The following is a 27,999-nucleotide window of genomic DNA, read 5'->3' on the forward strand; positions in this document are numbered from 1 at the left end:
TTAATCTATTAAAAAGCAGGAATTTTGTTCAAAATTCATCTTTAAGTAAAATTCTAAATGAAGGCCTTCCAGGAGTGCAGGAACATAATGATCACTGTGCTTTCAGTTCATGTGTGTGTGTGCTTTTTTTACAGTTTGGTAGCAGGCACATTGTGAGCAGGAGTGTTCACTGTTGAGCCATTTGCATTGTCCTGTAAACACAAACAAACTTATTAACACAGCTGGTTGTACACTATAAAAGATTTTTCAATTACAGTGTTCTCATTAGGGACCTGGGAAAACAAAAAACAAACCAACAAAAAATACAAACAGAAGTATTAATGCATGTATGTATTAATATGTATTAATAGCAACTCTCAGAGTTGCTATTTCAATACATTTCAGTAAATAGAATTAAAGAGTGTACACAGAAATGTAAAATCATAATTCAATATTAACAAAAAGAGATATACATGTACATTATTTAGCACTTTTATCAAGCAAAATATTAATAAAAACAGTACTGAATCTTTAACTTTAGTATTATAAATGATTAAAACCTGAAAACAGGAGCACTGTTATATTCATAGTGTGCATGCATGTAAACAAAAAAGGGGAAGCTGGGGAAGAGGAGGTTGTTAAGGGATTTTTTTTAGGCAGAAAATGTACCTTTTACCTGTTATTCTCTAATTATATTGATATGCCTACTTTTCTACTACTACAGAATGTTTGCCCAAAGTTCTGTTTAAAGCTTTATACAATGCTGGTACAGAAATCCTGTTTACACCTAAGGAGATTTGTATTTGGTGATGTGAGGCTTGGATGCACCTACACGGCCATGGAATACCATTCCATGAAGCTCTTTTTGCTCTACTGAGCTATTCTAAAGGCTACATAAAGTTTGGAGGTCAGTAGGGATTGACTTTGAGGAAAATAGTGACCTCTGGAATTCACTGAGCTTCTGAGAGCGACCCGTCGTTTCACTGTTTGTAGAAGCAGTCTGCATGACTAGATGTTTTTTACACTTGTGAGCAAATATTTTCGTCAATATATTGTATTAAAATTCACCTCTTAGAATTTTAATAAAGCAGGTAATAATTCCAGTAAATGATTGATAACTGTGATATTCAAAAACCATGGTAATTCAGTGCAATGCAAACTATTAAATAAATTTCAGGCATGCATGTGGGTCTCATTGGATTTAAATCACAACAAATTTAATATGAATTTATATCTATTTATTATTTTTTACGTAACTATGCATGGGAATTTCCTGAAAATATTCTGATTAACATTTGATTTGCTACAGACTTTGTGGTTAATGTTCTAAACACTTGCATAAGTCTGCATCTGTACATATAGAGTTGTGTTCAAAATTATTCAACCCCTGCAGCATTAAAGTGTTTTTGGAAGTTTAACATTTATTTTGTATCTTGTTCCTGTTCAGACCAAATACCGACTTTTATAAGGATTTTTTATATACCAACAAATGTCATTTTTTTGTGATTTCCTCATTGACAAAATTATTCAACCTCTTAAAAACCACCACTCTAAAGAATAGAAATTTCAGACAGGTGTTTTCAATCAGGCAATAAAAGCAACTGTAGATGTGAACAAAATCATAACGAGCAGTAATGCAGATTTAAAATTTTAGATAAAGATTTAGATACTCAGCTGCTTCTAGACTGTTAATAGTGTCTTTGCAACATGGTGAAGTCCAGGGGATGGTAAAACATCTTTAAAATCTATAGAGGAGGTAATTGCTCTTTGTAAGCAAGGATATGGATATAGACTTTAAACATATTAAGAGACACAGCCTGAAGCATAATTCGCAAGTGGAAACGCTACCTGGGATGCTGTTGGCGACTGCTGTCTGGTACCTGAAACAAAAGGTGGAGAACAATCCCTGATTGACAGCTGAGGAACTGCGACAGGACTTGTCAGAGGGGGATTCTCAATTTTGGACCCAGACAATAAGGCGCACACCGCGGACTATAGACAAACCACAAAGGTTTTGGGATACTGTTCTCTGGATCGGCGAAACAAAATTGAAACTATTCGGGACTATGGCTCAGCGATATGTCTGGAGGAGGAAGAAAAGGCTTATGCAGAAAATAACACCTTGCCTACTGTGAAGCATGGTGGTGGGTCAGTCATGCTCTGGGGCTGTTTCACTTCTTCAGGTACAGCTAAAGATGTAGCTTGGGAGACATTGGGCCTTCCAACAGGACAACAATCTCTAATCCCATAGAAAATCTCTGGTGGGACTTGAAGAAGTCAAAGAATGACAAAGAATTTGAGGCCTTTGCCCATGAGGAAAAGGCTAAAATATATGTTGATGGCTGTCAAGCTATGTTTTACGTCTGAATGACGTCATTACTGCCAAAGGGAGTTGCACTAAGTACTAATGTTGCATGTGATTATAAGGTTGAATAATTTTGTCAATGAGGAAATCACAAAAAGGACATTTGTTGGTATAACAGAAAAAATATTGTAATTTAAATGGCATTTGTTATTGGATCTGATTGTGAACAAGATAAAAAATAAATGTTAAACTTGATAAAACTCTACTGCAGTGAGGGCTGAATAATTCTGAACACAACTGTACATGTCCCTTTCACTCTTTTTTTCGCTTGCTGACCAGAAAAAAAAACAACCTTAAAGCAGTGCAATACAATAGTCAAACAATTTGAAGCATGTGCAGTAGGTGCATCTTATACAATCAGTGTCTCACTACACAGTGAGTGCCCTGCATGCGTGTGTGATTGGGTGCAAAGCGGTGGCTGTGGTACCTGTCTTAACGTGCAGTGGTAAAAGCAGAATTAGCAGTGATTACTGATCAGGGCTGTGAGCTGTTAAAAAGAGCCGTAGAGCCGTAATCCTTAGCCTCATGAAGACCGGCTGCAGCCTGGTGGTGGTGGTGGGGGGTAAAGAGTATTAGATGGGGTGTGAGGGGTGGAAGAGGTAACAGACATTAAGCTTCACACATCAACACAAAGAGCACATGCAACTTCTGGGTGACAAAATGTTTAAGATGTTCAATGCATGTTTGAGGTTCTTTAATTAAATAATTATGGTGAAATGATCCTCATTCTGATTCAAGCAGCAAAAGCCCTAACTTGAATTGAGATGATGTTACTGCTGAACACTAGGGGGTGCTGTATGTTTCTGGTCACAGAGAAGTCATTTACCCATCCACCTATGACAAGAACTCACTACTGGAGAGGACTGCAGACCAAGTACTCTAAATTTGCAGAATTAACTAGTGTTGGCTTATCATTGGCTACTTTTGTTTTCAACAAAGCAGGCTAGATATTCTCTGATACTGGTAATAAAAAGTCTTAAATTACTCTAAAAACAGTACCAATAGTAAACTGTTCATTTGGGTTCATGATTTATACAAAGGCCCAAAGCATTTCACCCACTGCCCTACCACTTAGTGCTACCCTCAATTTCACTCTTTAACATTCTCTCTTTTTTTTAATGGCTAATAGTACATCTTGGTAGCTACCTAGCTAGCTACATTTCCTGTTCCACCTTAAATGGTGCAGCACTTACATTCTGTTACCTGAGACTGCTGTATAATGTATGGTGGAAAATTATTACAAGAAGCTAGCAAATTGCTAATTTAATCTCCGTATCAGAGAAATTAGGGATGGACAATGATAAATAATAGGCACGACCAGGGGCGTAGCAGCAAATTCTGGGCCCTGTACACTCTCAATGTCAGTGGGCCCCTGTCCATGCCAGTACACAATGAACGTGGATTTTCATGGGCCCCTCTTTTTACTCGGGCCCTGTGTAGTCAGGTCCACTTTTCCCCCCACTACCACGCCCATGGGCACGACACACCACACTCCCCTAACTTTTTTAAAGAGCTAAAATTCAGCATCAAGGTTTCTGAATTCTGCTCCTCTGCTACCTCAACAGACTGGCAAGGACACCTACAGTTGTGGTCAAAAGTTTACATACACTTGTAAAAAAACATAATGTTATGGCTGTCTTGAGTTTTCAATAAGTTCTACAACTCTTATTTTTCTGTGATAGAGTGATCGGAACACATACATGTTTGTCACAAAAAACAGTCATAAAATTTGGTTCTTTCATAAATTTATTATGGGTCTGCTGAAAATGTCACCAAATCTGCTGGGTCAAAAATATACATACAGCAACAAAATTTGTCAATTTTGGTGATGTAGCGAGTTGTGTCAATCAAATTAGCTTCATGTCATGGCCTCTTCACTTCTTGTAAGTGATTCTGATTGACTACAGCTGTTGACTTCTCATGAGCCCATTTAAATAGGGCTCATTTGACCCAGTGATTAGACTCAGCTACAAAAGCTACAATGGGAAAGTCAAAGGAACTCAGTGTGGATCTGAAAAAGCGAATTATTGACTTGAACAAGTCAGGGAAGTCACTTGGAGCCATTTCAAAGCAGCTACAGGTCCCAAGAGCAACTGTGCAGACAATTATACGCAAGTATAAAGTGCATGGAACAGTTGTGTCACTGCCACGATCAGGAAGAAAACGCAAGCTATCACATGCTGCCGAGAGGAGATTGGTCAGGATGGTCAAGAGTCAACCAAGAATCACCAAGAAGCAGGTCTGCAAGGATTTGGAAGCTGATGGAACACAGGTGTCAGTCTCCACAGTCAAGCGTGTTTTACATCGCCATGGACTGAGAGGCTGCCGTGCAAGAAAGAAGCCCTTGCTCCAGAAAAGGCACCTTAAGACTCGGCTGAAGTTTGCTGCTGATCACATGGACAAAGATAAAACCTTCTGGAGGAAAGTTCTCTGGTCAGACGAAACAAAAATTGAGCTGTTTGGCCACAACACCCAGCAATATGTTTGGAGGAGAAAAGGTGAGGCCTTTAATCCCAGGAACACCATGCCTACTGTCAAGCATGGTGGTGGTAGTATTATGCTCTGGAGATGTTTTGCTGCCAGTGGAACTGGTTCTTTGCAGAAAGTAAATGGGATAATGAAGAAGGAGGATTACCTCCAAATTCTGCAGGAAAACTTAAAACCATCAGCCCGAAGGTTGGGTCTTGGGCGCAGTTGGGTGTTCCAACAAGACAATGACCCAAAACACACATCAAAAGTGGTAAAGGAATGGCTAAACCAGGCTAGAATTAAGGTTTTAGAATGGCCTTCCCAAAGTCCTGACTTAAACCCCATTGAGAACATGTGGACAGTGCTAAAGAAACGGGTTCATGCAAGAAAACCATCACATTTAGCTGAACTGCACCAATTCTGTCAAGAAGAGTGGTCAAACATTCGACCTGAAGCTTGCCAGGAGCTTGTGGATGGCTACCAAAAGCGCCTAGTTGCCGTGAAAATGGCCAAGGGACATGTAACCAAATACTAATGTTGCTGTATGTATATTTTTGACCCAGCAGATTTGGTGACATTTTCAGCAGACCCATAATAAATTTATGAAAGAACCAAATTTTATGACTGTTTTTTGTGACAAACATGTATGTGTTCCGATCACTCTATCACAGAAAAATAAGAGTTGTAGAACTTATTGAAAACTCAAGACAGCCATAACATTATGTTTTTTTACAAGTGTATGTAAACTTTTGACCACAACTGTACATAGCATAGCTCTTGTAGTCCACATAAGAAGCAGTGATATTTTCTTTCTATTTATTTTGATAATGAATATCAGTTTTTGAAGAGTTGTTCTATTTCCTAGATGGAGAATTTCAAATCACTTCCTTTTGTAACTCAGTTTCAAGGGGAAGAGAGACACTCCAAAACAATGGGTAGAGGTACAAAAGAGAAATGGAATTGGGCCTAAATGATAAATACTGTATGATAAAAAATATTTGATATTTTTTTAAATCAAGAGTGAATGATAAGATGGTAAAGCCAGGCTGATAAAATGCTGGAGCAGACAGACTGACATAAAATATTATTCTAAATGAGCAGACAGCAAAGTCAAATATGAAAACATTCAAGCATAACACACACATACTGTATATCAACAGAGCACTAAGAGCATAAAAAAACCTCAACCAAAAAAAAACACACAAATGAACTAGTAAATTAAATCTTATTTTATTTAAAAAAAAAATTCAATATTCATGAATAATTATCTTATTCAGTCTCACTTTTTGAGAAAAAAAATTGCCATTGCTTATTTTAAGAAATAATATATAAGAAGACAAATTTGCTTACCCAAATGGCAAGATTTTTTAAATAAAAAAAATATATATGTCTCAATCTACATATACTTTGTCTAGTTTTTGGCAACAAATTTTGTTACACTGCAAATGTTCACAAATGTACAAACGTGCCTCCAGTTACTATTCATACAGACAAAGGCAGTTTTTGTCTTTGGCAAGCACAAATAGAACACACAAAAACCCCAACACACACTGTATAAAATTGATCTGACAATTGATCTCTGTGTGCGTGTTTGTGGGTATATCTGAGGGCAATATCCTACATAAAGCTTTTTTCCACTTACAACTATGTGATCAAGAGTAATTATGTACATTCTAAAGTCTAAAGCTAAATTTCTTAGTAGTAACACAAAAAAAAAAAAACAATCCGGGAGAATAAAGTAATGTATGCAATACATCAGCACAAAGATGATGTTTTTGTTTTAATGTCAAGCTGTTTTTGTTCCGTCATTTATTACTAAAATTCTTCTTACTTTATTCTACATGTTGCTGTAAATATTTTGGCTAAACTTATTAATAAAGATTTTGATGATAATAAACTACCCCTGACCCCCACAAAATTCTCTCTTTTACAATCCTCAAAAGTCTTTAACCACGTGATAAACCACACACCAACACTTGTACACATGACAAACACACAAATACACAAACACTTAACGGATCTGTGTTGTGTGTAACATCAAACGTTAGTTTACACTCAAAACATGATGTGGTAAATATAAACAAACCACATGGGAAACTAATATTAATAGTTGATATTTGACTTTATAATATTTTAAGTACTTACGGCTGTCTTGGCTAACTGGTTTGCCCTCTGTCTGCGTAAGTCAGACTTGATCAATCCTAAGAAAAGGGGTTAGATGAAAATGAAACTCCTTCTTCCAATGGCTTTAATTAGAACAGAGCAAAAGATCTTCAATGTAAAATTGTCAAATTTGCGAGTTTTCATGCAAATGGTGTAAGATTAACTACACTTTAAAGTAAGTCAATTGAAGCACAAAAAAACATCAAATATCTGACTCTTTAACACGTTCTTATTTGACACGTTCCACCACTAGAGGGCATGCATGAATAGGCAACTCTAGCAATAAACTTCTCACTGGAAGACTTAAAGCCAAATTGAGACAGACAGACTGGGATTGAATAAAGGATGTACCTGTTATAATAGTCCCTACCAGCAGGAATACACACAGAAAGAGGTTTCCAGCCAGTGTTCCAAATTGATCAATGATTTTCCCCTGACAGATGGTAAAAATTATTCCAAACACCTATGATAAAAGGTGTTAGCACAAACAGAGAAATATTAACATAAAAAGTATGGATTTTAACATTCATATAAACTTTAATGCAGGATGTGCAAAACGAAGGAAGCAGATAAAACCAGTTATTTTTATTTAGTTTGAATGTCACTACTGTTCAAGTATACAAATGTTGAGGTATTTAAATAATTCCACCTCAAAAAATCCCCAGATTTAAAAAGGCTTTAAAAAGTCAGGTGTAGCCAAAGGCTTTACTAGGTATAGGCCTTTGAGGCATGCTTACACCCACACCCACCCACCCTCACACCCACACACTTACGCACGCGCACGCACATGCACACGCACACTCACAAATACCTGAGCAGAGCAGTTCAGTAGGCCAGAGGATGTTCCCTCAGATTCTGGATAGGTCAGCTCTACTGCAAACTCAAAGCCTAGAGGCAGATACCCAGTCATAAAGAACCTGAAAATCACACACAACCACACACACACACAGATTATAAATGTGTATTTATAATGTAGTGGTATTTTTCTAATTCATTAATGTACACATCTGTTGATGGTATATGTTTATGGTAGATGAAGCTCATATGCTGATGGTGATTGTTCAATTATTTACACACTGTGAATGTCTTTACTTTGACTTTTATCAAAATCTTTAAAACACAGTAACTGTACACAGGGGTTGCTCTATCATGGGGTAAGTTGGGGTTGAGTCCAAGAGAGCATGTTTCGGCAGCACTGTCAGATTTAGGGAGCCCTAACTAGCAGGCTTTAGGAATTAGCCATGACTAATATGGGATGAAAGCTTATTAAAGCAGTAAACAATAGAATATTAAGGATTTCCACTGTGAATTAACAGTTATTTATTGGTTTTCTATAGCCACTGTGCTGCCAGACTTTGCAGTGCAGTGCCAGTGCATGTGAGTAAACACAAATCCAACAGTTCAGGGGTCAAACAAGAGAAACAGCAATTTTTATGATATACAATTTTCCCCATTAACATGCTAAAAAAGGATTCTATTTAGGAGTTAACATGATTATCTGACTTTCAGTAATAAGGACACTCTTCTTTTACATACCATATTTTTTGCACTGTAAGGCGCATCTAAAATCCTTTATTTTTTTCCAAAAATCATCAAGAAGCAGTAAAGCCACTCCGCTGAAGTACAGAGTTATACAGGAGTTTCAGTTTAGTTCTCCAGCACCAAGACTGGTTCAGTATTAGCATTAGCTGCTAACCTTGCTAAGCGCTAGCTCTTTGGCCATTCAGAGGCGAGTATTATCGGCCTGTGCCCTGCTGCTAACGTAGCTAGCGCAGCTGGGGCAATATTATACATTAACCACAGAGCTAGCTCTTTTGCTGTTCAGAGGTGTGTATATCGGACTGTAGTCTGCGTGTCAACTGTGTTAAAACAAGCTATGTGGGACAAACCTCTAACAAATACTGCCCTGGCTTACAGGAAAATTAATTTAGGGATCCTCAGTGTAGCACTGATGGGTGGCATTAGCCGCTAACCGTTCTAGCGGTTAGCCGCTAATGATAATACTCCAGCTTTAGTTGAAATTTGGAAAGCTAAGCCTACTGTAAATAAATGGTAGCACTTTACTCACCCACATGAACAGTTTTCAGGAGATAAATCTGTGTAGGTTAACATCCAGCGCTCGTTAAGACTTGTCTGACTCGTCTGAAATGTTTTTTTTTTTTTAACTACAGTTTTGTTTACTAACTTACTTTAGCTTTACAGGTCTCGCCACCCAGCATTAAGACCTGCTGAATTTAGAAGGAAAACATGGCGACACACCTGTTTCTACTGCTAGTTAACTATAGTTCTTAGTGTATTAATAATCCACCTTATAATCTAATGTGCCTTACATATAAAAATAGACGTTTATTGACGGTGCGCCTTATAGTGTGAAAAATAAGGTTTTTCCTTGTATGTGAACAACCAGGCAAAGTTGAAAATGTTTTTTAAATAGTCATGGTTCAAAATAGAATGTGTAATATTTGTAGAATATTTCACGTCTTCCTGTTTCTACTCTTAAATTATATTTAAAATGAGTATTTAATGTATGTATGTCATTTCCAGTGCATCCCATTAGCTAGGCCTCCTCTTATTACATGTGCCTGGAAGGAAAATTTGAGCTTGTGCTTCATCATGCGACTCAACACATTTGGAGGACTACATATATGGCTAATTCTCTGACGTCAAAACAGTTCACTATTACTAGCACAAACTGATTTGAGGGATCAGTTATGCTCTCTGATTCCTACCTATGTAATGTAAACAGCATGTATAGCAACACTGAAAAATGTGAAAAAGCTGAGGGTTATTCACCCAAGTGCTCCAGCAGTGATGAAGACAACCCAGAGATGACCCAGGTTCAGGGTGAAGGCGTACACCACCATGCCGACCAAAGACATCACATATACCGCCAGAGTTGTCTGCCTGGGAGTGTGAAGGGGAGAAAAAGATAATGAAATGACCGACATTCTTACTGAGGAGCACCTCTGAACCTGTTCCAACCTGCACTGCAACCCTTCTGTACTAATCTGTTTGAACAGCTTGTTTGAGGTTTATCTAAAAACCAAGATCTTTCTGATAACAATAAGCACAAATAGCATATTACTGTACAGTCTCTCGTCTTTTAAAAATACATCTGGCTTTAGAATAAACACCTCTGGGGGACACTGGGTGTTCTAAAATTTGACCTTTTATGTAGTTGCTATAAATGAAATAAATAAATCTCCCTGTTGTGCTTTTGTAAGGTGATTTTAAAGCAGCACTATTTAAGGCTTCGGGTGTGTTTAAGGTTATCTCACAGCTTCAGGCTCTTTCAGCCTAAAGGTGTTACAAATACCTGAAAGGTCTGATTGCTGAAGAGAGCAAAATTACAACAATAGGAGAAAAAGGGTGTGGTACTGTGACTTATATAATTATTATGCCTTTGATTATTTTTTTTTCATAAATAAGCCTGAATAAATGTTGAGTATATATATATATATATATATTAAAAATATATATTTGACGTTCACAACCCTCCAAAAATAATGTCTCGTTGGAGCATAGTCACATTATCCTAGTCTGTCAAATCATGTTTGTAGGGTGTAATTATAATCATGCTTTAAAATTGCATAGTTTTTCTGATTCTGGACTTTTTCTGATTCTGGACTGGGCATTTTCACGGCCCGGAAAAAAAGATTTGTTTAGTAGGTGAGGTGTGAGAATATGGAATGTAATTCGGAATAATCCGGATTTACTACCTGGACATCCCATTGAAAACCCTGCGTTTTAAACACAGCAACAATATTTACTAAAGTTCATTGTTAAAACAGCTTCATACTGTACAAAAATATGCGCTGGTCTAGAACACAGAACCTTCTTGCCATAGTTACTTTCTTGCACCATATCAGACAGCTCTGACCAATCAGAGGAGACAACGTGCTTGTGTGGTTTGTTTTGATGTTTAGGTTTGTGCCTGTGTAAAGGCAAACCAAACTGCAGGGGAAAAATGCTCCAACTAAACAAAACCATCAACTGATTTGGACCAGATAAAAAGTACATGTGTGAAAATGCCTAGAGATTACATCCACAATTTAATTTATGTGCCCTCACTTTGTTCTACATTTAAATAAAGGTTCTCCTGCAAGGACTGTTATTTTCTCAGCACTTGTGTATGTATATGTGTGGAAATATACTGTAAACATGTGATCTTGCCCTCATTTCACAAGAATTCCTAAACAAAGGTCATCTGTTAAAAATGTCAAATTTCAGCAGTAAGACTTCTGATAGTGCTGCCATCTGGACAAACAAAGCTGAACACAGCAACATGCTGAGATTTACTAGTGGCAGATGTGTGTGTGGGGGGTGTTCATGCACACACATTCTGTCACCACACACTCCGACTCATACCATGATACCAGCAATGGAGTTCCTAAGATCTGTTTCCAGTTTCCCTAAAACATCTTGGTGTTATGTGACCTTAACTAGCAGACGCTACTCAGACTCATCTCTGCTAAGATGCTTAAATGAAACTGAGTCCAGTGTTAATCCACTATGAATCTGAAGTGTATGCAGATTTTACATGTAGACTTAAACGTCCTGAGATTTTGCATGGTGTGCATTTTCAATTTCTTAGCTATTTGGGATTAGAAGGACCTAACAAGTAAAAAACTAAACTTTGTCTTTGTACAGGAAGTCGTTTTTCCTTAAAACAGTGTCCTCATATGGGGACAAAAGAGTATTTTAAAAATTATCCTTGCAATTTGGGATCAGAAGGACCCAATTACTCCAAAAACAAAATGTTAGCTTTTTATAAACAAATAAATAAACAAATTTTAAACAAAAAACTGAAGAATAATTTTGACCTTGCCCATGTTTCTGTCCGGTCTGGCAGTAGAAACCTTTGACTGGGATTCTTGTTTTCAATCGAGTGTAATGTTATCATGTGACCACTAGATAGTACGGGTCTCCATATGAGCCCATGGGTCAATGTTAAAAAAAATAAGCATCATGGTGCAAAGAAGCAAAAATGTAATGTTCCCATTTTATCTTACTTGTATGTCTTGGTCTTGTCCAGCCAGATGCCACAGATAAGTGAGCCGACCATGCCGGCAATGACGATGGTCAGGCCAATCCTGCCAGCATTTACCTCTTCACCCTAATACAGCAAATACACTTTAGCAAACACACTGTAACACACACCTCAGTTTATAAAAGCACAATACCTACATGCTAACCAGTGTGAAAAAACTGTGATTTGGGAGGATGGACTTACTGGATAGTGCTCGATGATCATGCGGTTGAGTAGTGTACTGACAGCATAAAAACAACCAACATTTAACCCTGAAGAGGCAAATCATAGCAAGAAGCCAATCAGCAGGCAGGAACTAAAAGAGTGTTGCATATTTCACAGAAATAAAAGATTATATTTTAAAACATTAAAGCTCACAATTGAAAGAGTGTTTAATTTTCTAAATGTATTCTTACTTATTTTCAGCCTCAAGATCACAGAAACAATGCTGACATTTGTTTGTAAGTGTGTCCTCCAAACATACAGTACTAGTCAAAAGCCAGTCAAACCCTTAAATTATAATAGTATAGTAAATATATAATAGTGTTTTATCATTATCAAAAATGTTTGTTTTTTTGAGTTGGTATACAATGAAGAGCCATATTTGAATAATGTTCTAATCCTTATTATGGCAACTCAACTAAGTAAAAAATAAAACTCCTTAAAAAAATGAAGGCCAGTCATTCTGGGGGAAAAAAAAAAAAATCTTTGAAAGGTTGCTAAAGTGGAGTCCAGGGCCACCACAGGAAAGGAACAGTTACCCTTGTTACACAGCATAAGCTCATCAGAGTTACCAGCCTTAGAAACCACAAGTTTAAACCTAAATGTTACACAGAGTATCTTGGTTTGTTCAACACTTTTGAGTTTAATACATGATTCATTTTGTGTTCCTTCATAGTCTGAATGACTTCAGTATTTATTTACAATGTAGGGGAAAAAAAAACACTAAATGAGAAGGCGTGTCCAAATTTTTGACTGGTACTGTATATGACATGTGTGTGTGTGTGAAGTCAGGAGTAACTTAAACAGACTTCAACAGAAACTCAAATCCAGGGAACAAATTTCCATGTATGTTTCATTAATATATTTTTCCAGTGTGGCACTGGCTTAGGTTAGGACAAAATGTCAAGATGACCTTTAATAACTGTGTTTTACTGTAGATCTCTGAAGTAGAAACAGATTAATGCTGTAAATGAGCATCAGTGTGTAAAATCATCCATGTTCAAAATGCTACCGTAGCTGATGATGAGGAGGATGAAGGGTCTGTTGCGGAGGAGGCAGAGGATGGAGGCTGTGTAGGAGTAATTTTCTGCTGGGATCAGACGAGCTGCTGCCTGAGCCTGAGTGGGGGGAATATCTGGCCTTTCCTGGAACACTGAGAGAGAGAGAGAGAGAGAGAGAGAGAGAAAGAGAAAGAGAGAGAGAGAGAAAGAGAGTGAGAGATGAACCTGGCTCTTTTAGTACACCATGGCTCCACAGATGCGTATGTTTATTTGGCCACAGAGCTCGGCAGGGAGAGAGCTTTCCTGCAGGCACACTCACTGCCATCCACTGATGGACTCAGCTGTCCCATCAACAGCTTCAAACAAACACTTGGAGTCAAAAGAAGACACAGTCCAAATGAACTGCCTTTTGAAGTCCAAACCCCCAAAGCTATTAGCAATGGGAGCACCAGACAACCCAACACCATTCAGCAGGTCTCCTCTTAAAAAAAAAATCTCTACATATTGAAAGTGTTGGTAGATAAACAAAATGTAAACATACTCTAATTACTTTGATGGGAGTAAGGTTTAAAAATATGATTAAGAAATCCGATAAAGAGAGCTAGACTTTAGTTCAGCAATCATTTTTCTTGGTGGATGTATAACCTTAACCAGAATATTATCAGATTTCTCAGTTTGTGCATTTGTGAAAACATATCCTACTACCGAATATAAGCAAGTAGCATTTATCACAGCAGCCACTGATGGAATCCACAATATACTCAAGAATGATGCATATCATTTATCACAACAAAAAAATTATCATGACACAATAAAATCTTGTCCTATTGCCCAGCTTTTTTTCCTTGCACAAACAATGAAACCTGCTGAAATAATTGTGGGATTGTTCTGACAATGCTTGAATGACGTTACTACTGCAGTATGCGAAGAACCTGTTTCACTAGGTTCCATCCCACATCTTAATATAATCTCCACCTTTCTCTTTAAAGTTTCGTTTTAGTTTATTGTTTTCTTTAACATGCACAGTAATGTGCAAAAATATTTGGACAGTTCCACAATCTTAATCATTTGGGATCTGCATGCCATTACACTTTCAGAGAGCTCCTTTGACTGCATGTTGTGGGTTCACAGAAACAGCTCCTTAATGCCAACGACACACCTGAAATCAGCTCTAGACCTTTAACCTGGTGATGAACTGATGTATTTAATGAGTAGCTTTTGAGTTATGTTGTCCATGTTATTAGACAAATTAGTTATTGTGTCACTATCCAAATATATTTGGGCCTATGTATGTTCTTGGAGGTTTAAAGGATTGATTCGGTTCTGTTTATTCCGTGCTTTGATTAATTTTCAGTTAAAACTATGCTGGCTAAGGTCTTATTTCTTCTTTTTTTTGTTGATTAAACCCTGCTTTAGTGTCTTTGTACCTTGCTATCAGCCACCTTACTACACAAACAAAAGTAATCCTGTGATTTATTGTAGTTTAGTTTACATATTTTATTTGGATGAATATGAAAAATTGATTTGTGTTACATTATTACAGTTATCTTTACTTTAATAAATGGTTAAATAAGAACAGTAATAAATACTTTTAGATGACCACGCAAAACTGCTGTATCCGCATTTCTACATGTTTACATTTTAACATGTCAAATAAAATATCAGAAGACATTTTTTTAGTCATTGAATTTTGAGGTGTTAGAAGTTCATTGCAACTGACCACATTTAATTAATCTTAAAAAGAAATATAAAACAACAGATGCTAAACAGACTACATGCATATGTGCAGTCAGTGTTTAAACTCCTCTAATCTTGATCACAACTTCGTAATCTCAGTTGCACATCTTGTGGGTTCTTGTTACCGTGGAGGTTCTTGAGAAGAACTGTAGCTCTTCTCTGCTACAGCTTTTGTTTTTGTTTTTTTTGTGACTGTTTGATTTGTCCTCAGGTGCAGAGGAACACTATCTAAAAGCCATTGAAACTGTGTTTGAATGAGAGAAGCTACAATCTCAAGCACTATCAGATTGACATACAGAAGGGCATGAGAAGCTGGGCTTCATTGTGCACTGCTACGGATGGGATAGAGGGTAAAAGTAAGAGAATGCACTGTTACACCATGAGTGCAGTTAATGATTTATGCTCACAGCCCTCCACTCAGTTTACACTAATTTTCTTTACAGCTTCTATAAAGTGCTTCTGCACATTTTTTTAACTAATGTAAAGGAGCATCGTGAGAATTATGTGGATCTTCTTGAGACATTTTGTACCACCTTCCCTTTTTTTCGAGTAATGTACATGCAAAGTAATGCATGGGTAAAGTACAGTTGAATGCATGCATATGCAAAGGGTAGCTTCAGTGGAATGTGTGTGTGTGTACTATTTGTCTTCTAAGTAAAAGATTATTTACACAGCTGCCTTTGGGGACAATAGTCTTCCATTCATGTGATTCCTCCTCGAGACGTGACTTGGGTGTTTCACAAGTGCTATGTGGCTGTGTGTCTGCTGCTGTGTCTGGAGGAATGTGTTGTATGCATCTTGTAGCTGTTAGCATTCTTTGACAAATGGGAATGAGGAAGAAAGAGAGAAACTGCTGATTGAGAGAGAGAGTCCTTGGTTCTCAAAGTTTCTGTAGCCAGGAACAACCTATCCAGACATTAGAATGTTCTCTTTAGAGTTAGATTTAGGTTTAAAACAAGTTAAGTTGCTGGTGTATTCAGGGTGCTTCTGTAAACAGATATAACTCGATTCACAGCCTTGTTTGCTTGAGTCTTGGGACAAAAAAGCTTGGTCTTCTCTTTGTGTTCTCACTAAAACCAGACTAGAGAATGTCATCATTTTACAAAATTCAAGTTAATTTACTAAGTGATGAGCGTAGTAATTATTTGTTATCTCATTTATCCTAAGTATGTCAAGGACCCTACTTCATGTAAACAGTTTTCGAGACTAAACTTGGTCAACAAAGCCCAATAACTCAAACTAAAAAGAACTGTGTAAAAAGAAACAGAGAAAGACACACAATTAGTGAGAAATGGAAGAGTGGAATTAAGAGATACCTGCATTTAAAGGAGAGATTATATCTTTCACATTAAAAAGAGAATTAAGCATTGCCAATTCCACTCAATTCAGAGAGAATTGATATATCCATGCTCTGCCCAAAACACATTAAGTCCCTTGTAAAAAAGGATAGTACCTAAATTTAGAACCTATAATGTACATATTGTGATATAAACAGAGCTGTGTTTTACAGTCTCTCATAAGAGCTGAATGGGATATTTACCAGCATCCTGTAAATCTTGCAAAACATTACATATGTAAGACAACTGGAAAAGAAATTAAACAAGGTTCCATCTTACCAATCACCACCAGGATGAAGAGTAATGTGGCCACCCCGGCTGTGATGTAGAACATTACTCTGATGTGGCCGGCCAGCTCATCCATGTCTTCAACATTTGGTACCAGTATGGGCGGGACGAGGAACCCAATGGCAATTCCAAGCTTTGGAGGAAACAACGAAAAAAATAACAATATAAAAAAGATGTAAAGTGAGACATGCAGAGTGAAATGTGCTATTGGGTTACGCAGACACTTAGGACCATATTGAAGTGCAATGCATTTACATGATTATTAAGAAATAAACTAAATTCATGTATTGCATTATTTCATATAGACACTGATACAGTGTATGGATATTACATTTAATAACTGCAATAAAACTAGTTATGTAAGTAGTGTTCTCATTTGTGGACCACAGTCACTCGTGTATGAGGCCATATATCTTAAACGTTACTAGCTGTTCAACAGTGGACATCACAATCTAGGATCCTGCAGGGTGTGTCCAGCTCTGCTGCTCCAAAATAAGACAAGCAATCAATGTAAGAGTTAACTTCAGAGTGTATTTGAGGATTAGCTGTTTTTCTGAGTCATTGGTAGGTGTGGAAGGACATGGAAAGCCCTCTAGGTTGGTTTTAGGGGATTATTTAACCTATCTAACATACTTCATTCTGTTAGAGAGTTTATGCCCAAGAATAGCTAGATGTGTAGGGTAGAATTAAACAAATGAAGAATAAAGAAGGCAAGGAAGCTACATATCAAATATAAAACAGAAAGATACAAGTTATTAGCACCACAACTGGTGAGTATGTAGGCCTGTAACCATATCTAATCTTATTGTCCTAGAAATAAATAAATAAATTATATGTTGATAATGATTTAAGATATAATGATACTAAAATAGCAAATATTAAATGAAACTAGCAAAAAACTGTCATGCCCATATATTGTACTTAGACTGTCAATCGATTTAGAAAAAATATAAACTAATTGCACAATTTAGATAATGAATTTTAAACACAAAATAAAAGAATCGATGTAAATAAAATAGTCATAGTAAATAAAAAGTAATCTACCTTTGTAATTCTACAGTAGTTGCATTGTGTAATTAGCAAAAATTACCAGATTAATCACATGCGTTAACACGTTACATTCCTAAAAGTATTGCAAATGTAGATAAATAAAAAAAATACGATTTTTCCATGGGTCTTTATTGCTCAATGTTTCTTATCCTCCACTTACTTATGTTGAGTAATTCAATGGGTGGCACCTAATGGAATTTCCTGAATTTTGCAGACTTGCAAAAGTACATTGAGTCATCTTAGATAATAAAGAATGGTTTATTGATGATGGTGCTGGTATCTTGAGATCAGAGAGAAGGACAGGTCAGGGCCTAGACCTGGACCTGGGAGAGAAGGTTTTCTGCTGCGTGCACCTCTGCCATTTAGGTCTTGCTCTCACCGGCCTTGTGTGTGTGTGTCTCGAATACAAAATTAGCCCCTCCCAAAGAGACATCTGTTAAAGGTATTTTCCATGGACCTGTCGTGCAAACTAAAAGACCAGATAAAGATCAAGATTACTCAACAAACTCAACACAAGTTCCTTCCATAAAACCTGTCGTAAAACAATCACATTCCCATAAACCAGAAGTGAAACTTAGGCCACCATGCCCAATATCAGGACTTGGGTAGAGGGGTGTAAACCCCCCCAGCATTGGGCTGAATGAGGAGATCCACCCAGTATCTTTCATATGAGCTGAAGTGGCAAAACGAATCATCCAACCAGTCAAGACCTGACACCACTGATGCCCTTGTAGGGCAATCAAACCCCTCATCAGAGCAATGTTTCAACATATAGTGAGAAATGTTTCTACACGTTAAGTCTTCACAGAAGCTTAGATGCTGTAAAATGGGTACAAACTCCTTATGAATGCTCTTAACTTGAGAAGAAATGCTGGAGTCTACAATAGTATGGATGTTAATTGTATTTTTCAGCTGTTACAATAATTATATTTGTCCGTATCAGTTAATAAGTATCTGCTCACACAAACTATTATTTAATATCTTGCTGTAAAAACTGCTAACAGTCAGCAGGAAAGTGGGCTATTGTTTTCATGAACAAGCAGTCACACCTCATCAAATTAAAGGTTGTAGCTGAGTAACACACTGTGTGGGAAGTGAATGGGGAAATGGCAAGGAGCCTAATATTTTGATAGGGTCAGCAAATATGTCAGCAAATGATTCGGAGAAACAGAAAATCTCTTTGCTGCAACAGTTTCACAAATTCAGTGAGCCTTGCAAATTATTGTCTTACTTTTAAAATCTACTTTAATTTACACTAACATGCAAAAGTCATAGGTTCAGAACTAGCATTACACTCAATGTGTTTTGCCATGGGAGAAAGTCACTGCTCTGTTTGCATGGACACTTCTAACCAGATGCCACCAGTCATGATCATTACCACCCACTGTGCTATCCAATATGGGTGGTAATGCTTTTAATGATGTATTTCTAGTTCAAACAATGCATGTGAAAAAGTGACAAATGCCAACACTGCACAAATTTGGAAATGGAATATCCCATTCATTTGGCACCCACTATCAGGATGTGATGTGCCATAAGCATGCTGGCCAGTGTTCAACTTATTCTTAAGTCTTCTCTGAGGTTCCTCTTCATGAATAATTTACATGATTACACTGCAAAATCTAAATTCAAATGAGTGTAAAGCAGCAATACACCAACTAACTAAATGACTGAGTAAATAAATGAATGAAATGAATGAATAAGTGGTGTTGTGTTAGCAGTAGTTTGTCAGGAGGTTTAGAAACTAAGACATGTAATAACCAACTATTACTAAAAAACAAAAACAAAAAAACAGGAAAACACACTAACATCACCACAATTTACCAATACAATCACAACCATGGTTGTAATGGTAGAAGTACATAGTGATGGTAATATCATGCTTGGCGATTGATGGGTGGATGATTTGGTATAAGCCGTTGTTTAGTTGGCTCAGCTTTTGAGTTCTCTTCTATGTTGCTTCCACATCGCCAACTGGACAAGTTAGAGACACCCAACTACACACCTGGTAGTAGTATGTTTTTAAAGAAATAATACTACATGAAAACACACAGTGAATAAAGTATGAATTTAGCTAAACAGAAAAATAACTAAATGGGTTAGAGCTTCTAAATGTCCATTTCAATTCATTCTCAATAATTTGTTCAACAATACAGTGAGGACAATGTCGGTAATGCTCGGTATTCTAAAAAACAATGTTCCTTAATTTCTACATTTCATAAGTGATTGACTATCAGTATCATCACTCAGCCAACACTGAATATGCCCTAGACTAAAGCGTTAACCAAACATACCTGATTGCCCAGCACCCCAATGGAGCAGGCGGTGGACACTTCTCTCTCTCCGAACCACAGCGATGCAAGACGCGGTGGAACCCCAAGGATAAACACCATGGCTACTGAACACACAAACTGACCAAAGAAGGCAACAGGAAACAGGTCCGGTTCCACTCCTCCAAGTCTGATCCACGCACCCAGGCAGTTAAATGCAGCGCCAATCAGCACAGCCTCCCGGAGCCCGCGAGAATCCATCAACCACATCCCTGGCACAATCAGTGGCACGTACGTCAGCATGTAGATCATGGAGAGCCAGTCGATGGCCATGGAATCAACACTGTAGAAGCGCATGAAGACGTTGCTGATGATGCCATACTGCAGCCACATCATAGCGTTGCTGGTTGAGCAGAAGCTGAAGATCAACAGCATGACCCAACGCTGGCTGTACAGCTTGGTATCTGTTTTGGGCATCAGCTCAACAGTGTCTAGCTCCATGGGACTCAGCGAAGGGATGCTAGGTGGAGGTCCATCATTCCAGCATTGACCTTGAGTAGGTTTGGAAGAACACGGACATGGAAGAAGCCCTGGAGCACTGCTGGCGATGCCATTGTCAGCTGCATTTGGGAGATGCTTAAGTCCAGAGTAAGAACCTTGGACCGCCAGGTCTTTGCTTTGAAGCATAGTTTGCACCTGGGGCTGAAAAACAAGCTGTTTAATGTTAGTGCTGGTCTTCCACGTCTCTGAGCTCTGGCCACATTTTCAGCTATTTATCACTCCAAATTCTTGTCACTTGATTCCTCTCAGAATGTCCCACCTCCTCCAAAGAGAGCAAATATTCACACACCCAGACAAAAGATCATATCCAAACATAATTGTGGACAAGGAGTCCTCTATAAAGCATGCAAATATCTATACTTCTTCGGATGTAGTCAGACTTCGAGAGATCAGTTTACACATTATGCTATTTTTCATTGTCAACACTGTTGCTGTTGATTCTTCTCATGAAGTCCCACCCTACTATATTGAGAAAAGGCCTTCATGCTTACAGCCAAATTTACAGAAGCAACAGAGGCATATAGCTGTTCTTACTTCTTAAAGGATGTGCACAGATAAGTGTGGAAAAAAATTGTCTAATATATCTCCAAAGTCAAACTGATTAAGGATGGGTTAAGATGTCATTTAAATCTAAAAGCAAGAGAAAAGGCTACAGCATTATCAGACAAAAAAAAAAAAGGAAAGTGCAAACTAGACACAAGGGAACATTAAACATGCTCTCTAGAGCCGCTCTCCAGCTGAGTGGAACAATACTGGCGCAGGTTCATATCAACAACAGTGCTCCAACACAGCAGGTCAGCGGAGACCCCATTGAGCCTGAAACACCATGAAAGACCAGGTGGCCAAATTTGAACCCAAACACACAATAAACTCGATCTGAACACAAGATCTATGATAAAATTATATAATGTACAATTAATGAATTATTGCAGATAATAAAAAACATATTTCTGACACTTTCTGCTTTTAATTTATTGCGTAATTTTGTGTTGCTACAAATGTGGATAAAAGTTATGTACTTTAATTCTGTCTGTCTGCTAAATAAGCCAATTCTGTAAAAAATAGTCTGTACGTACATACTTTATCTATGTGTGCACAATATCAATTTCCTGGCTTTTCTGTCACAAATTAGCATTAACGCAGCCAACATGGGTGGAATATGGGCTAGATGAGTCCCAGATGGGCATGAGCCAAATCTGACTGGGTTTGTAGTTTTTTGGTAGCTGTGTCCATCATTACAGCCCACCTTAATCTCACATGGGTCCCACCTAGGCGCCAGATGGGGCTCATGTTTAACCCCTACTCGTCCCATCACTGAAAACAAAACATTCTGAGACTCAGTTGGGCACACATACAGGCCCCACATGGTCATGTTATCTGGGAATGTTTTGATGGATGACTTTGACAAACCATTTTTGTCCATATAAAAAAAAATCAACAGTATTGCCAGTGAGAACCATTTCTGTCAACTTCTTATTTTTGAGCATCTCCAAACATTTCCTGGCTCTTTACAAATCAGTTAAAACCAAAGAGCTGCACATTGCCAAAAAGCTGGATTTGTGGTGTAACAGTTTAAGGATTTAATTTAATCTTATCTCTGTTTGTACACTTTGAGTCTAAACAGATGACCAACCACACTGTGAAAACTGTACCACACTTCAGATAATAAATTAACAGAATGCTATTCTCCATCTAAATGTTACAGCCCGAGGGAAGCACTGCACTAGGTTACAGATTAACAAAGCAGGTGGATGAGAATTTAGTAGAAGGGAAAACATTTACCCCACAGCTTTCATTTTTTAATTACGATTTGTTAAAATGAAATCATTACTATTGCTAATAAAGTTCAAAGTATGGCTAGGTGATACTGAAAGTTAAAAATATTGATATTTTTTTAAATACATGACTCTCGATTACATTTTTTTGTTTTTACATAACTTTATTTGTCAACAGTCACCAAGCTATTATTCCTTTAAATTCAATTTCCTTTTTAAGAATAGTAACCAACCCTCATCAACCTTATATGCAGCTTTTATATTTATATGAAAACATAACGTCCATATAGTTTAGTTAAGGAAAAGTTTGAAATATGTTAATCACTGCCACAGAAAATAGTCCTTTACAGGTTTCTGACAGAAGAAAATGACTATCTGCTGAGATTCACTCTGGCAGCTTCTATATCTAAAGATCCCATTTTGTAAAAGATTTGATTAATCAAAGTATTTACTTAACCTTCCAGCACTGGTTAAACGTATTCTTTAAAAAGTGTTACATAAATAAAAAAACTCTACAGTGTTACAGTGTAAAAGTGTGACACACTAGTGACACTTTCAACTGTGAAGTTTCCATTGCTTACTAATGTCACTAAAATTTAACATTTAAATGCTAATGAGGTGTTTTACACTTGTTTAAATACAGCCCTGTCTATATATACTGAAATCCTTTTTCTTTCAGGAAATGCACCACTTTTCCCAGAAGACTGATGGAATTGCATATGCTTGTATTCACATCTTTATTTAGCACTTTGTCTTTATTTATTTTGTTTACATTAAAACAACAGGAAATTTAGAGACGTCAACTCTGACATTATTCCAGACAGAACTCTAGAAATGGACTGAACAAAATGAAGAGCCTGGCTTTATACCTGTCCACAGGATGTGAGGCCTGTTGGCTTCTCCAGTCAAAGTGCAACAAGTGGATTTTAAAAAGATGAAAAACATTTTGTGTAGTCCGTTCTGTGTGAAATGATATATGATTTGACTTTTTCTTGTTTATGTTGTTTAAGATGTGAATTTAGAAGCATTTGTATTTGTATTTGTAACTGTCTTCCGGGAGCCAAGTGGCCATATTTACTTTACTTTACATTACATAATTTACTATTTATTCAGAACTACACATGCTAACTATATTTAAATAAGCACACTAGACACACAACTTGTACAGCTAACCCTAATAAAACAGAGATAGCATTGCTATAATAGTGGACATTTTATTGAGCTGATATCAGCGGAATCAAATATCAGCATAAAACCAGAATCCGATGACACAAACAGTAGTACAGAATTGCTAGTCAAAAAAGCGTTCAAGATAATTAAGGGACATAAAGAAATGAAACTGATAATTGTTCAGCATATAAATGATATGCCAGTATCTACGCAATTTTAATACATAATATTCACAGTACATAAGTATATTTAGAATGTTAGAGAGGAATGTTTATTGTAGTTAATGTAGAGACTGATTAAAAAAAAGTATTTTTTTACTATATATAAGCTGGTCAATTAAGATCTAAGGAGAAATACACTGTAAATTTGCCTTACAATGTTATTACTCAGCTGAAGGGTCACGCTGTTCTTTAATTCACATGATTCCCACTGCACATGAAGGCATTCCGGCAAAAGTTCAAACCACAAACATATATCTGTCCCACTAAACATGTGATCTCTGAACTGAATGCACCGAAAAACATCCGAACCCCATCGTTCCTCAAGCCCTACACTTTCGAAACTTCCCGTAAGGATAAATGAATTTCCAAGCTCGTAAAAAACACACACTTACTATCCTACTGCTATAAACAGCTCTGCCAAAACAGATTGTTCTTAATGAACTCATCAAGGATACAGTTATTGGTAATGTTTAACTTGCAATGTTTGTAAAAATCACATTCCTCAAACTTAAGGAACCCCTCACTGAAATGCTGAATGATTAATTCAAGCTACTAGGTACAAATACAATCTGGCCTGATGAAACCTACAATAGCAGATAAGCCCCAGATAACCGCTGGACTGGTGATGCTAACAGTATTTCCAAGCTGGATTAATTGATATTTTGTCCCTGATAACATAGAGAATGTTTAGCTGTTTGTGTGTTTTGTGAATCAAGCCTGTATCAACCTGTATCTTTATGAAGCTCAGAACACCGGCATGCAGATTGCAGCTCACACAGGCCTATAATAATGGGGTAGCTGTAATACTAGCTAACATCCAGACTTTTTAACTGGAGGTTTAAACTGTCATGTGAACAGACACAGCAGTCGACCTCAACAATGTTGTGGACGATTAGCCACAATGCACTCAGCCTGGAGTGTGTAAGGCTAGATGCAAACATTTTTTTCTGAGCTGGATTATTCACTGAATGTTGATACAGGTTGATGTCAGTGTACGATTAGATACCCTATGATTAGGGTATGTTGTCCTGTTTTATATAATATCTTATGTGTATAATGTCTGTAGTTGGGCTGCATGATATTGGAAAATTGACATTGCAATGTTTTTTTTTTTTTTCCCGGCGATATATATCTTGCTATCCGGTGTCAGAGATCAGTGCTTTAGAGTTAGCTTATCACTCAAAACCAGAGGAAAAAAGCAAAACAAAAATAATCATCCCTTTAATCAGGCATTTAAATGGCCTTTTTAAAAGGTAAATAAGGGCATATTTCTCGGATTAAAAGCATGATTTTCGCTGTAACTGAAAATACCTGCGCAAAACTGTGAACTGAGGTCCACGGCTTTCAACAGGCTGTCATCAGTTGCTTTACAAGCACGTGCCCAGCCATGTGGAGGCCATGCGGTTACCTTGTGTTTAAGCCCCACTCCCCCTCACACTTCTCAAGCAGTAGCCTGTCACTTACACAGAAACAGACACACAACACTGTGTATCTACTTCTTGTGTCAAGAATTCAAACACTGCAACATGACGTGTTTGATTTAATTGCCTTAGGTGACGTCACATGTTCTGAGATGTGACTATTGCGCATGCGCACATCGCGATGACGATGCTTAAATGATATATCGTGCAGCCTGTCTGTAATTAACTGTGGTCATTAGTTATGAAGCTTACTGAGATATTAAACTGTGTTCAAATATCATCCATTATTACTGTTACTAAAACATTTTCTATTGTGACTAATTCTGATATCAAATTACTGTCCAGCTCTCCCATCAGAAATTCCAATGTATGTTCTTCTTACAAAGACTAATCTTCAAGGCCACAGTCAGATATCAGTGTTGAGTATTGCTGCATTTGTGGTGGTCCTTGTAGATACCAAAAATCCTTAAACACAGCTTTGTGTTTAGGGTTACTCCTCAGCCTTCATGCGCTGATTCAATCGATTTAATTACTGTTCCCATGCACGTCTATATCTAGATTTCAGCAAGAGGAGTTTGTCCTGCTTTGCTGCATTAACAGCATCTACTATACTGTAAACGGTTTGCACAAGATGATGGAATATTACTATGAAGACAATTTAATGGCGTTTGAATAACGGCAAAAGTATTGAATGGAGCTTAATCATCACTCCAGAGAACACTGTACTCCACAGCCAAATCAGAGGGAATTTTATACCCCTCTGGTCCACCCTCAGTTTGGGTCATGGTGACCTTATGCTCATGTGCAGCTGCTCTAGAGTGTCCCTTTCTACTGGTCAGTGCTTTCAGAAGAGATTATACAGGCTCTGTGCCTGTGCGTCTGAACACCTGCGTCACCTGTTTTTTTTTTATTAGGGATCATAATCGAAATTATTTGTTTTAGGCTGAAATCCAAACAAAACTAATACTTTTATGCAGCTTTTTAAAATACATATTGCTCTGTATTACTATCGCATAACCTAAGACAGTACCAGTCTAATGTTTGGACATACCTCTTCTCACTTAACGTGTTTTCTGTCTTTCTATGAAGCTATACAGAAACACTTGTAAAATTATTTTGTAAACAAGAAGTGTTAAACACACCAGAATATGTTTCACTTATTCTTCATAATTCTGGTTGTAGGATGTCTTGTAAATCCCTCTATTTTGTATATATTTGTAGTGCTTTAATTTTGCTTGTGCTTCACTGTGGTAGTTTTCAAAAAGCACTCGGGGCTGAAACCCTCCTTATAAGTAGGCTTAGTAGGTGGACGTACAAATGATTTAATGTATTGGACGTTTTTGACATCACAAAAACAATGAATGTGATTTTTTTTTTTCATGGTTATAAAATTGGTCTGTGATTTGTTTTAATGGAGATTACTCTGGCTGTTTGTACACAATGGGTGCAAATTGAAGAAAATAATTTGAAGTGGTGGACACACTTCAGGTTTGTACAGTACAAAGTAAATTAGATGACGTTATACAGTATATACAGAAACTATTAGTGATTTCCTGCTCTAATACACTTCTCAGCTCAAGAAGAGCTTGTTGATCAGTTGAAAAGCTTTATTAAATGTGAAATTTTGATTAGGGTCAACACTAAATTTTGCAGGGCAGTAAAGTCCATCAGGACCAATTTTTGTCGTTGGGAACCACTGCTATGGGCGGGTGGGAGGGTTTTGTGAAGTTTTACACACTTGTTTGACTTGATTTTCTGACATACCTGATTTCCAAACACGCCAATGGAGCACGCAGTGGACACCTCCTTGGACCCGAACCACACGGACGCGATGCGAGAGGGCATACCCAGGATGAACACCTGGGCCACTGAACAGATGACCTGTCCGAAGAAGGTCACGCCAAAGAGGTCGGGCCTGCCACTGGCCACCTTGACCCATGTTCCGGCACAGTTCATGGCTGTGGCAACCAGTGCGATGACCCTCAGTCCCTTTTTGTCCAGGAGCCATGTCACAGGGAAGATGAGCGGAATGTAGGTCAGCATGTAGATCATGGACATCCAGTCTATGGTGAAGGAGTCTACATTGTAGAACTTCATGAAAATGTTGTTGATGATCCCGTACTGTATCCACTGGTAGGAGTTGCAGAGGGAATAGGAGCTGAACAGGCACACTATCAGCCATCTCCTCTTGTACAGGTGAGTGGTGGCCGTGGTTAGATCCCTCTGGAGAGGGGCACTGTGTTCAGTCTGAACTTGGCTGTTGTTTGCTATGGGGACCTTTAAGTGACCATCAACAAAACACTGGTTGTCATTCACCTCTCCCGGACTGGACTCGTCCCCCATATTCTCCAGTCAAACATACACAGTGGAAGCTTCTTCTGAGGAAAAAAAGAGGAAGTTGTGACATTTTAACCACTTTATGTTCAACATAAAATGATTTATAGAATAAAATAGAATTCAGTAGTTAACCCTTTACCCACCTGTTAATGGTAAAAGTGTCACTCTTGCTGGCAAAACCGCGGTTAAAAGTACATACACTGAAAGACTGTCCCTCTATTCTCAAACAACACACACAAACCTTACAGCAATGTTACTGAAAAACTAATGAAACCAGTGTTATCCAAATAAAGAGAGCAGCACTGCTGAAACTCTCCATACAACCAAAGCAAGCCTGAACACTTAAAACACTACAAACTTTAACTCAAACCCTAAAAGCTTCCCAAAATATAAAACTACACACTGCTGCGTGAGTGTGAGCAGCGCCGCTCCTCTCTCAGTCCTGCCGGCAGGTTTCCACGCTGTAGTTCTGCTGAAAGTCAGCTGGACAGTCACGTTAAACCCGGTAAACTGAACTTCCGCCGCTGACCAAAAGTCTTTCACACCGGACTCGCGTGGGCGGGGCATACAGCAGGGAAGCTGTCAATCACCTACATCAACCAAT

The 27,999-nt window shown here is 37.7% G+C and overlaps 1 protein-coding gene across 4 annotated transcripts; it reads right to left on the reverse strand.

Annotated features, from left to right (window-relative positions):
* Window positions 1–27,997, reverse strand: flvcr2b (FLVCR heme transporter 2b). 4 transcript variants are annotated; one of them, XM_007259857.4, is made up of 12 exons: window positions 27,539–27,997; window positions 26,823–27,433; window positions 16,582–16,723; window positions 13,240–13,380; window positions 12,210–12,277; window positions 11,989–12,092; window positions 9,770–9,880; window positions 7,788–7,893; window positions 7,328–7,439; window positions 6,959–7,014; window positions 2,772–2,887; window positions 1–191 (listed from the first exon to the last, which is right to left on the reverse strand). In XM_007259857.4, exons 2-11 carry the CDS (start codon window positions 27,399–27,401, stop codon window positions 2,819–2,821), a joined length of 1,488 nt encoding a protein of 495 aa, XP_007259919.2. In that variant the 5' UTR covers window positions 27,402–27,433; window positions 27,539–27,997; the 3' UTR covers window positions 1–191; window positions 2,772–2,818. The 4 variants fall into 4 exon arrangements, with proteins under 4 accessions (XP_007259919.2, XP_007259917.2, XP_022541148.1 ...); XM_007259855.3 differs by having other exon boundaries at window positions 26,823–27,436; window positions 27,539–27,996; XM_022685427.2 differs by lacking the exons at window positions 26,823–27,433; window positions 27,539–27,997 and adding an exon at window positions 19,935–20,663.
* Between the last annotated feature and the right edge of the window lie 2 nt (window positions 27,998–27,999).

This window comes from Astyanax mexicanus, chromosome 1 (genome assembly GCF_023375975.1).
Source record: "Astyanax mexicanus isolate ESR-SI-001 chromosome 1, AstMex3_surface, whole genome shotgun sequence".
Classification (NCBI taxonomy): domain Eukaryota; kingdom Metazoa; phylum Chordata; class Actinopteri; order Characiformes; family Acestrorhamphidae; genus Astyanax; species Astyanax mexicanus.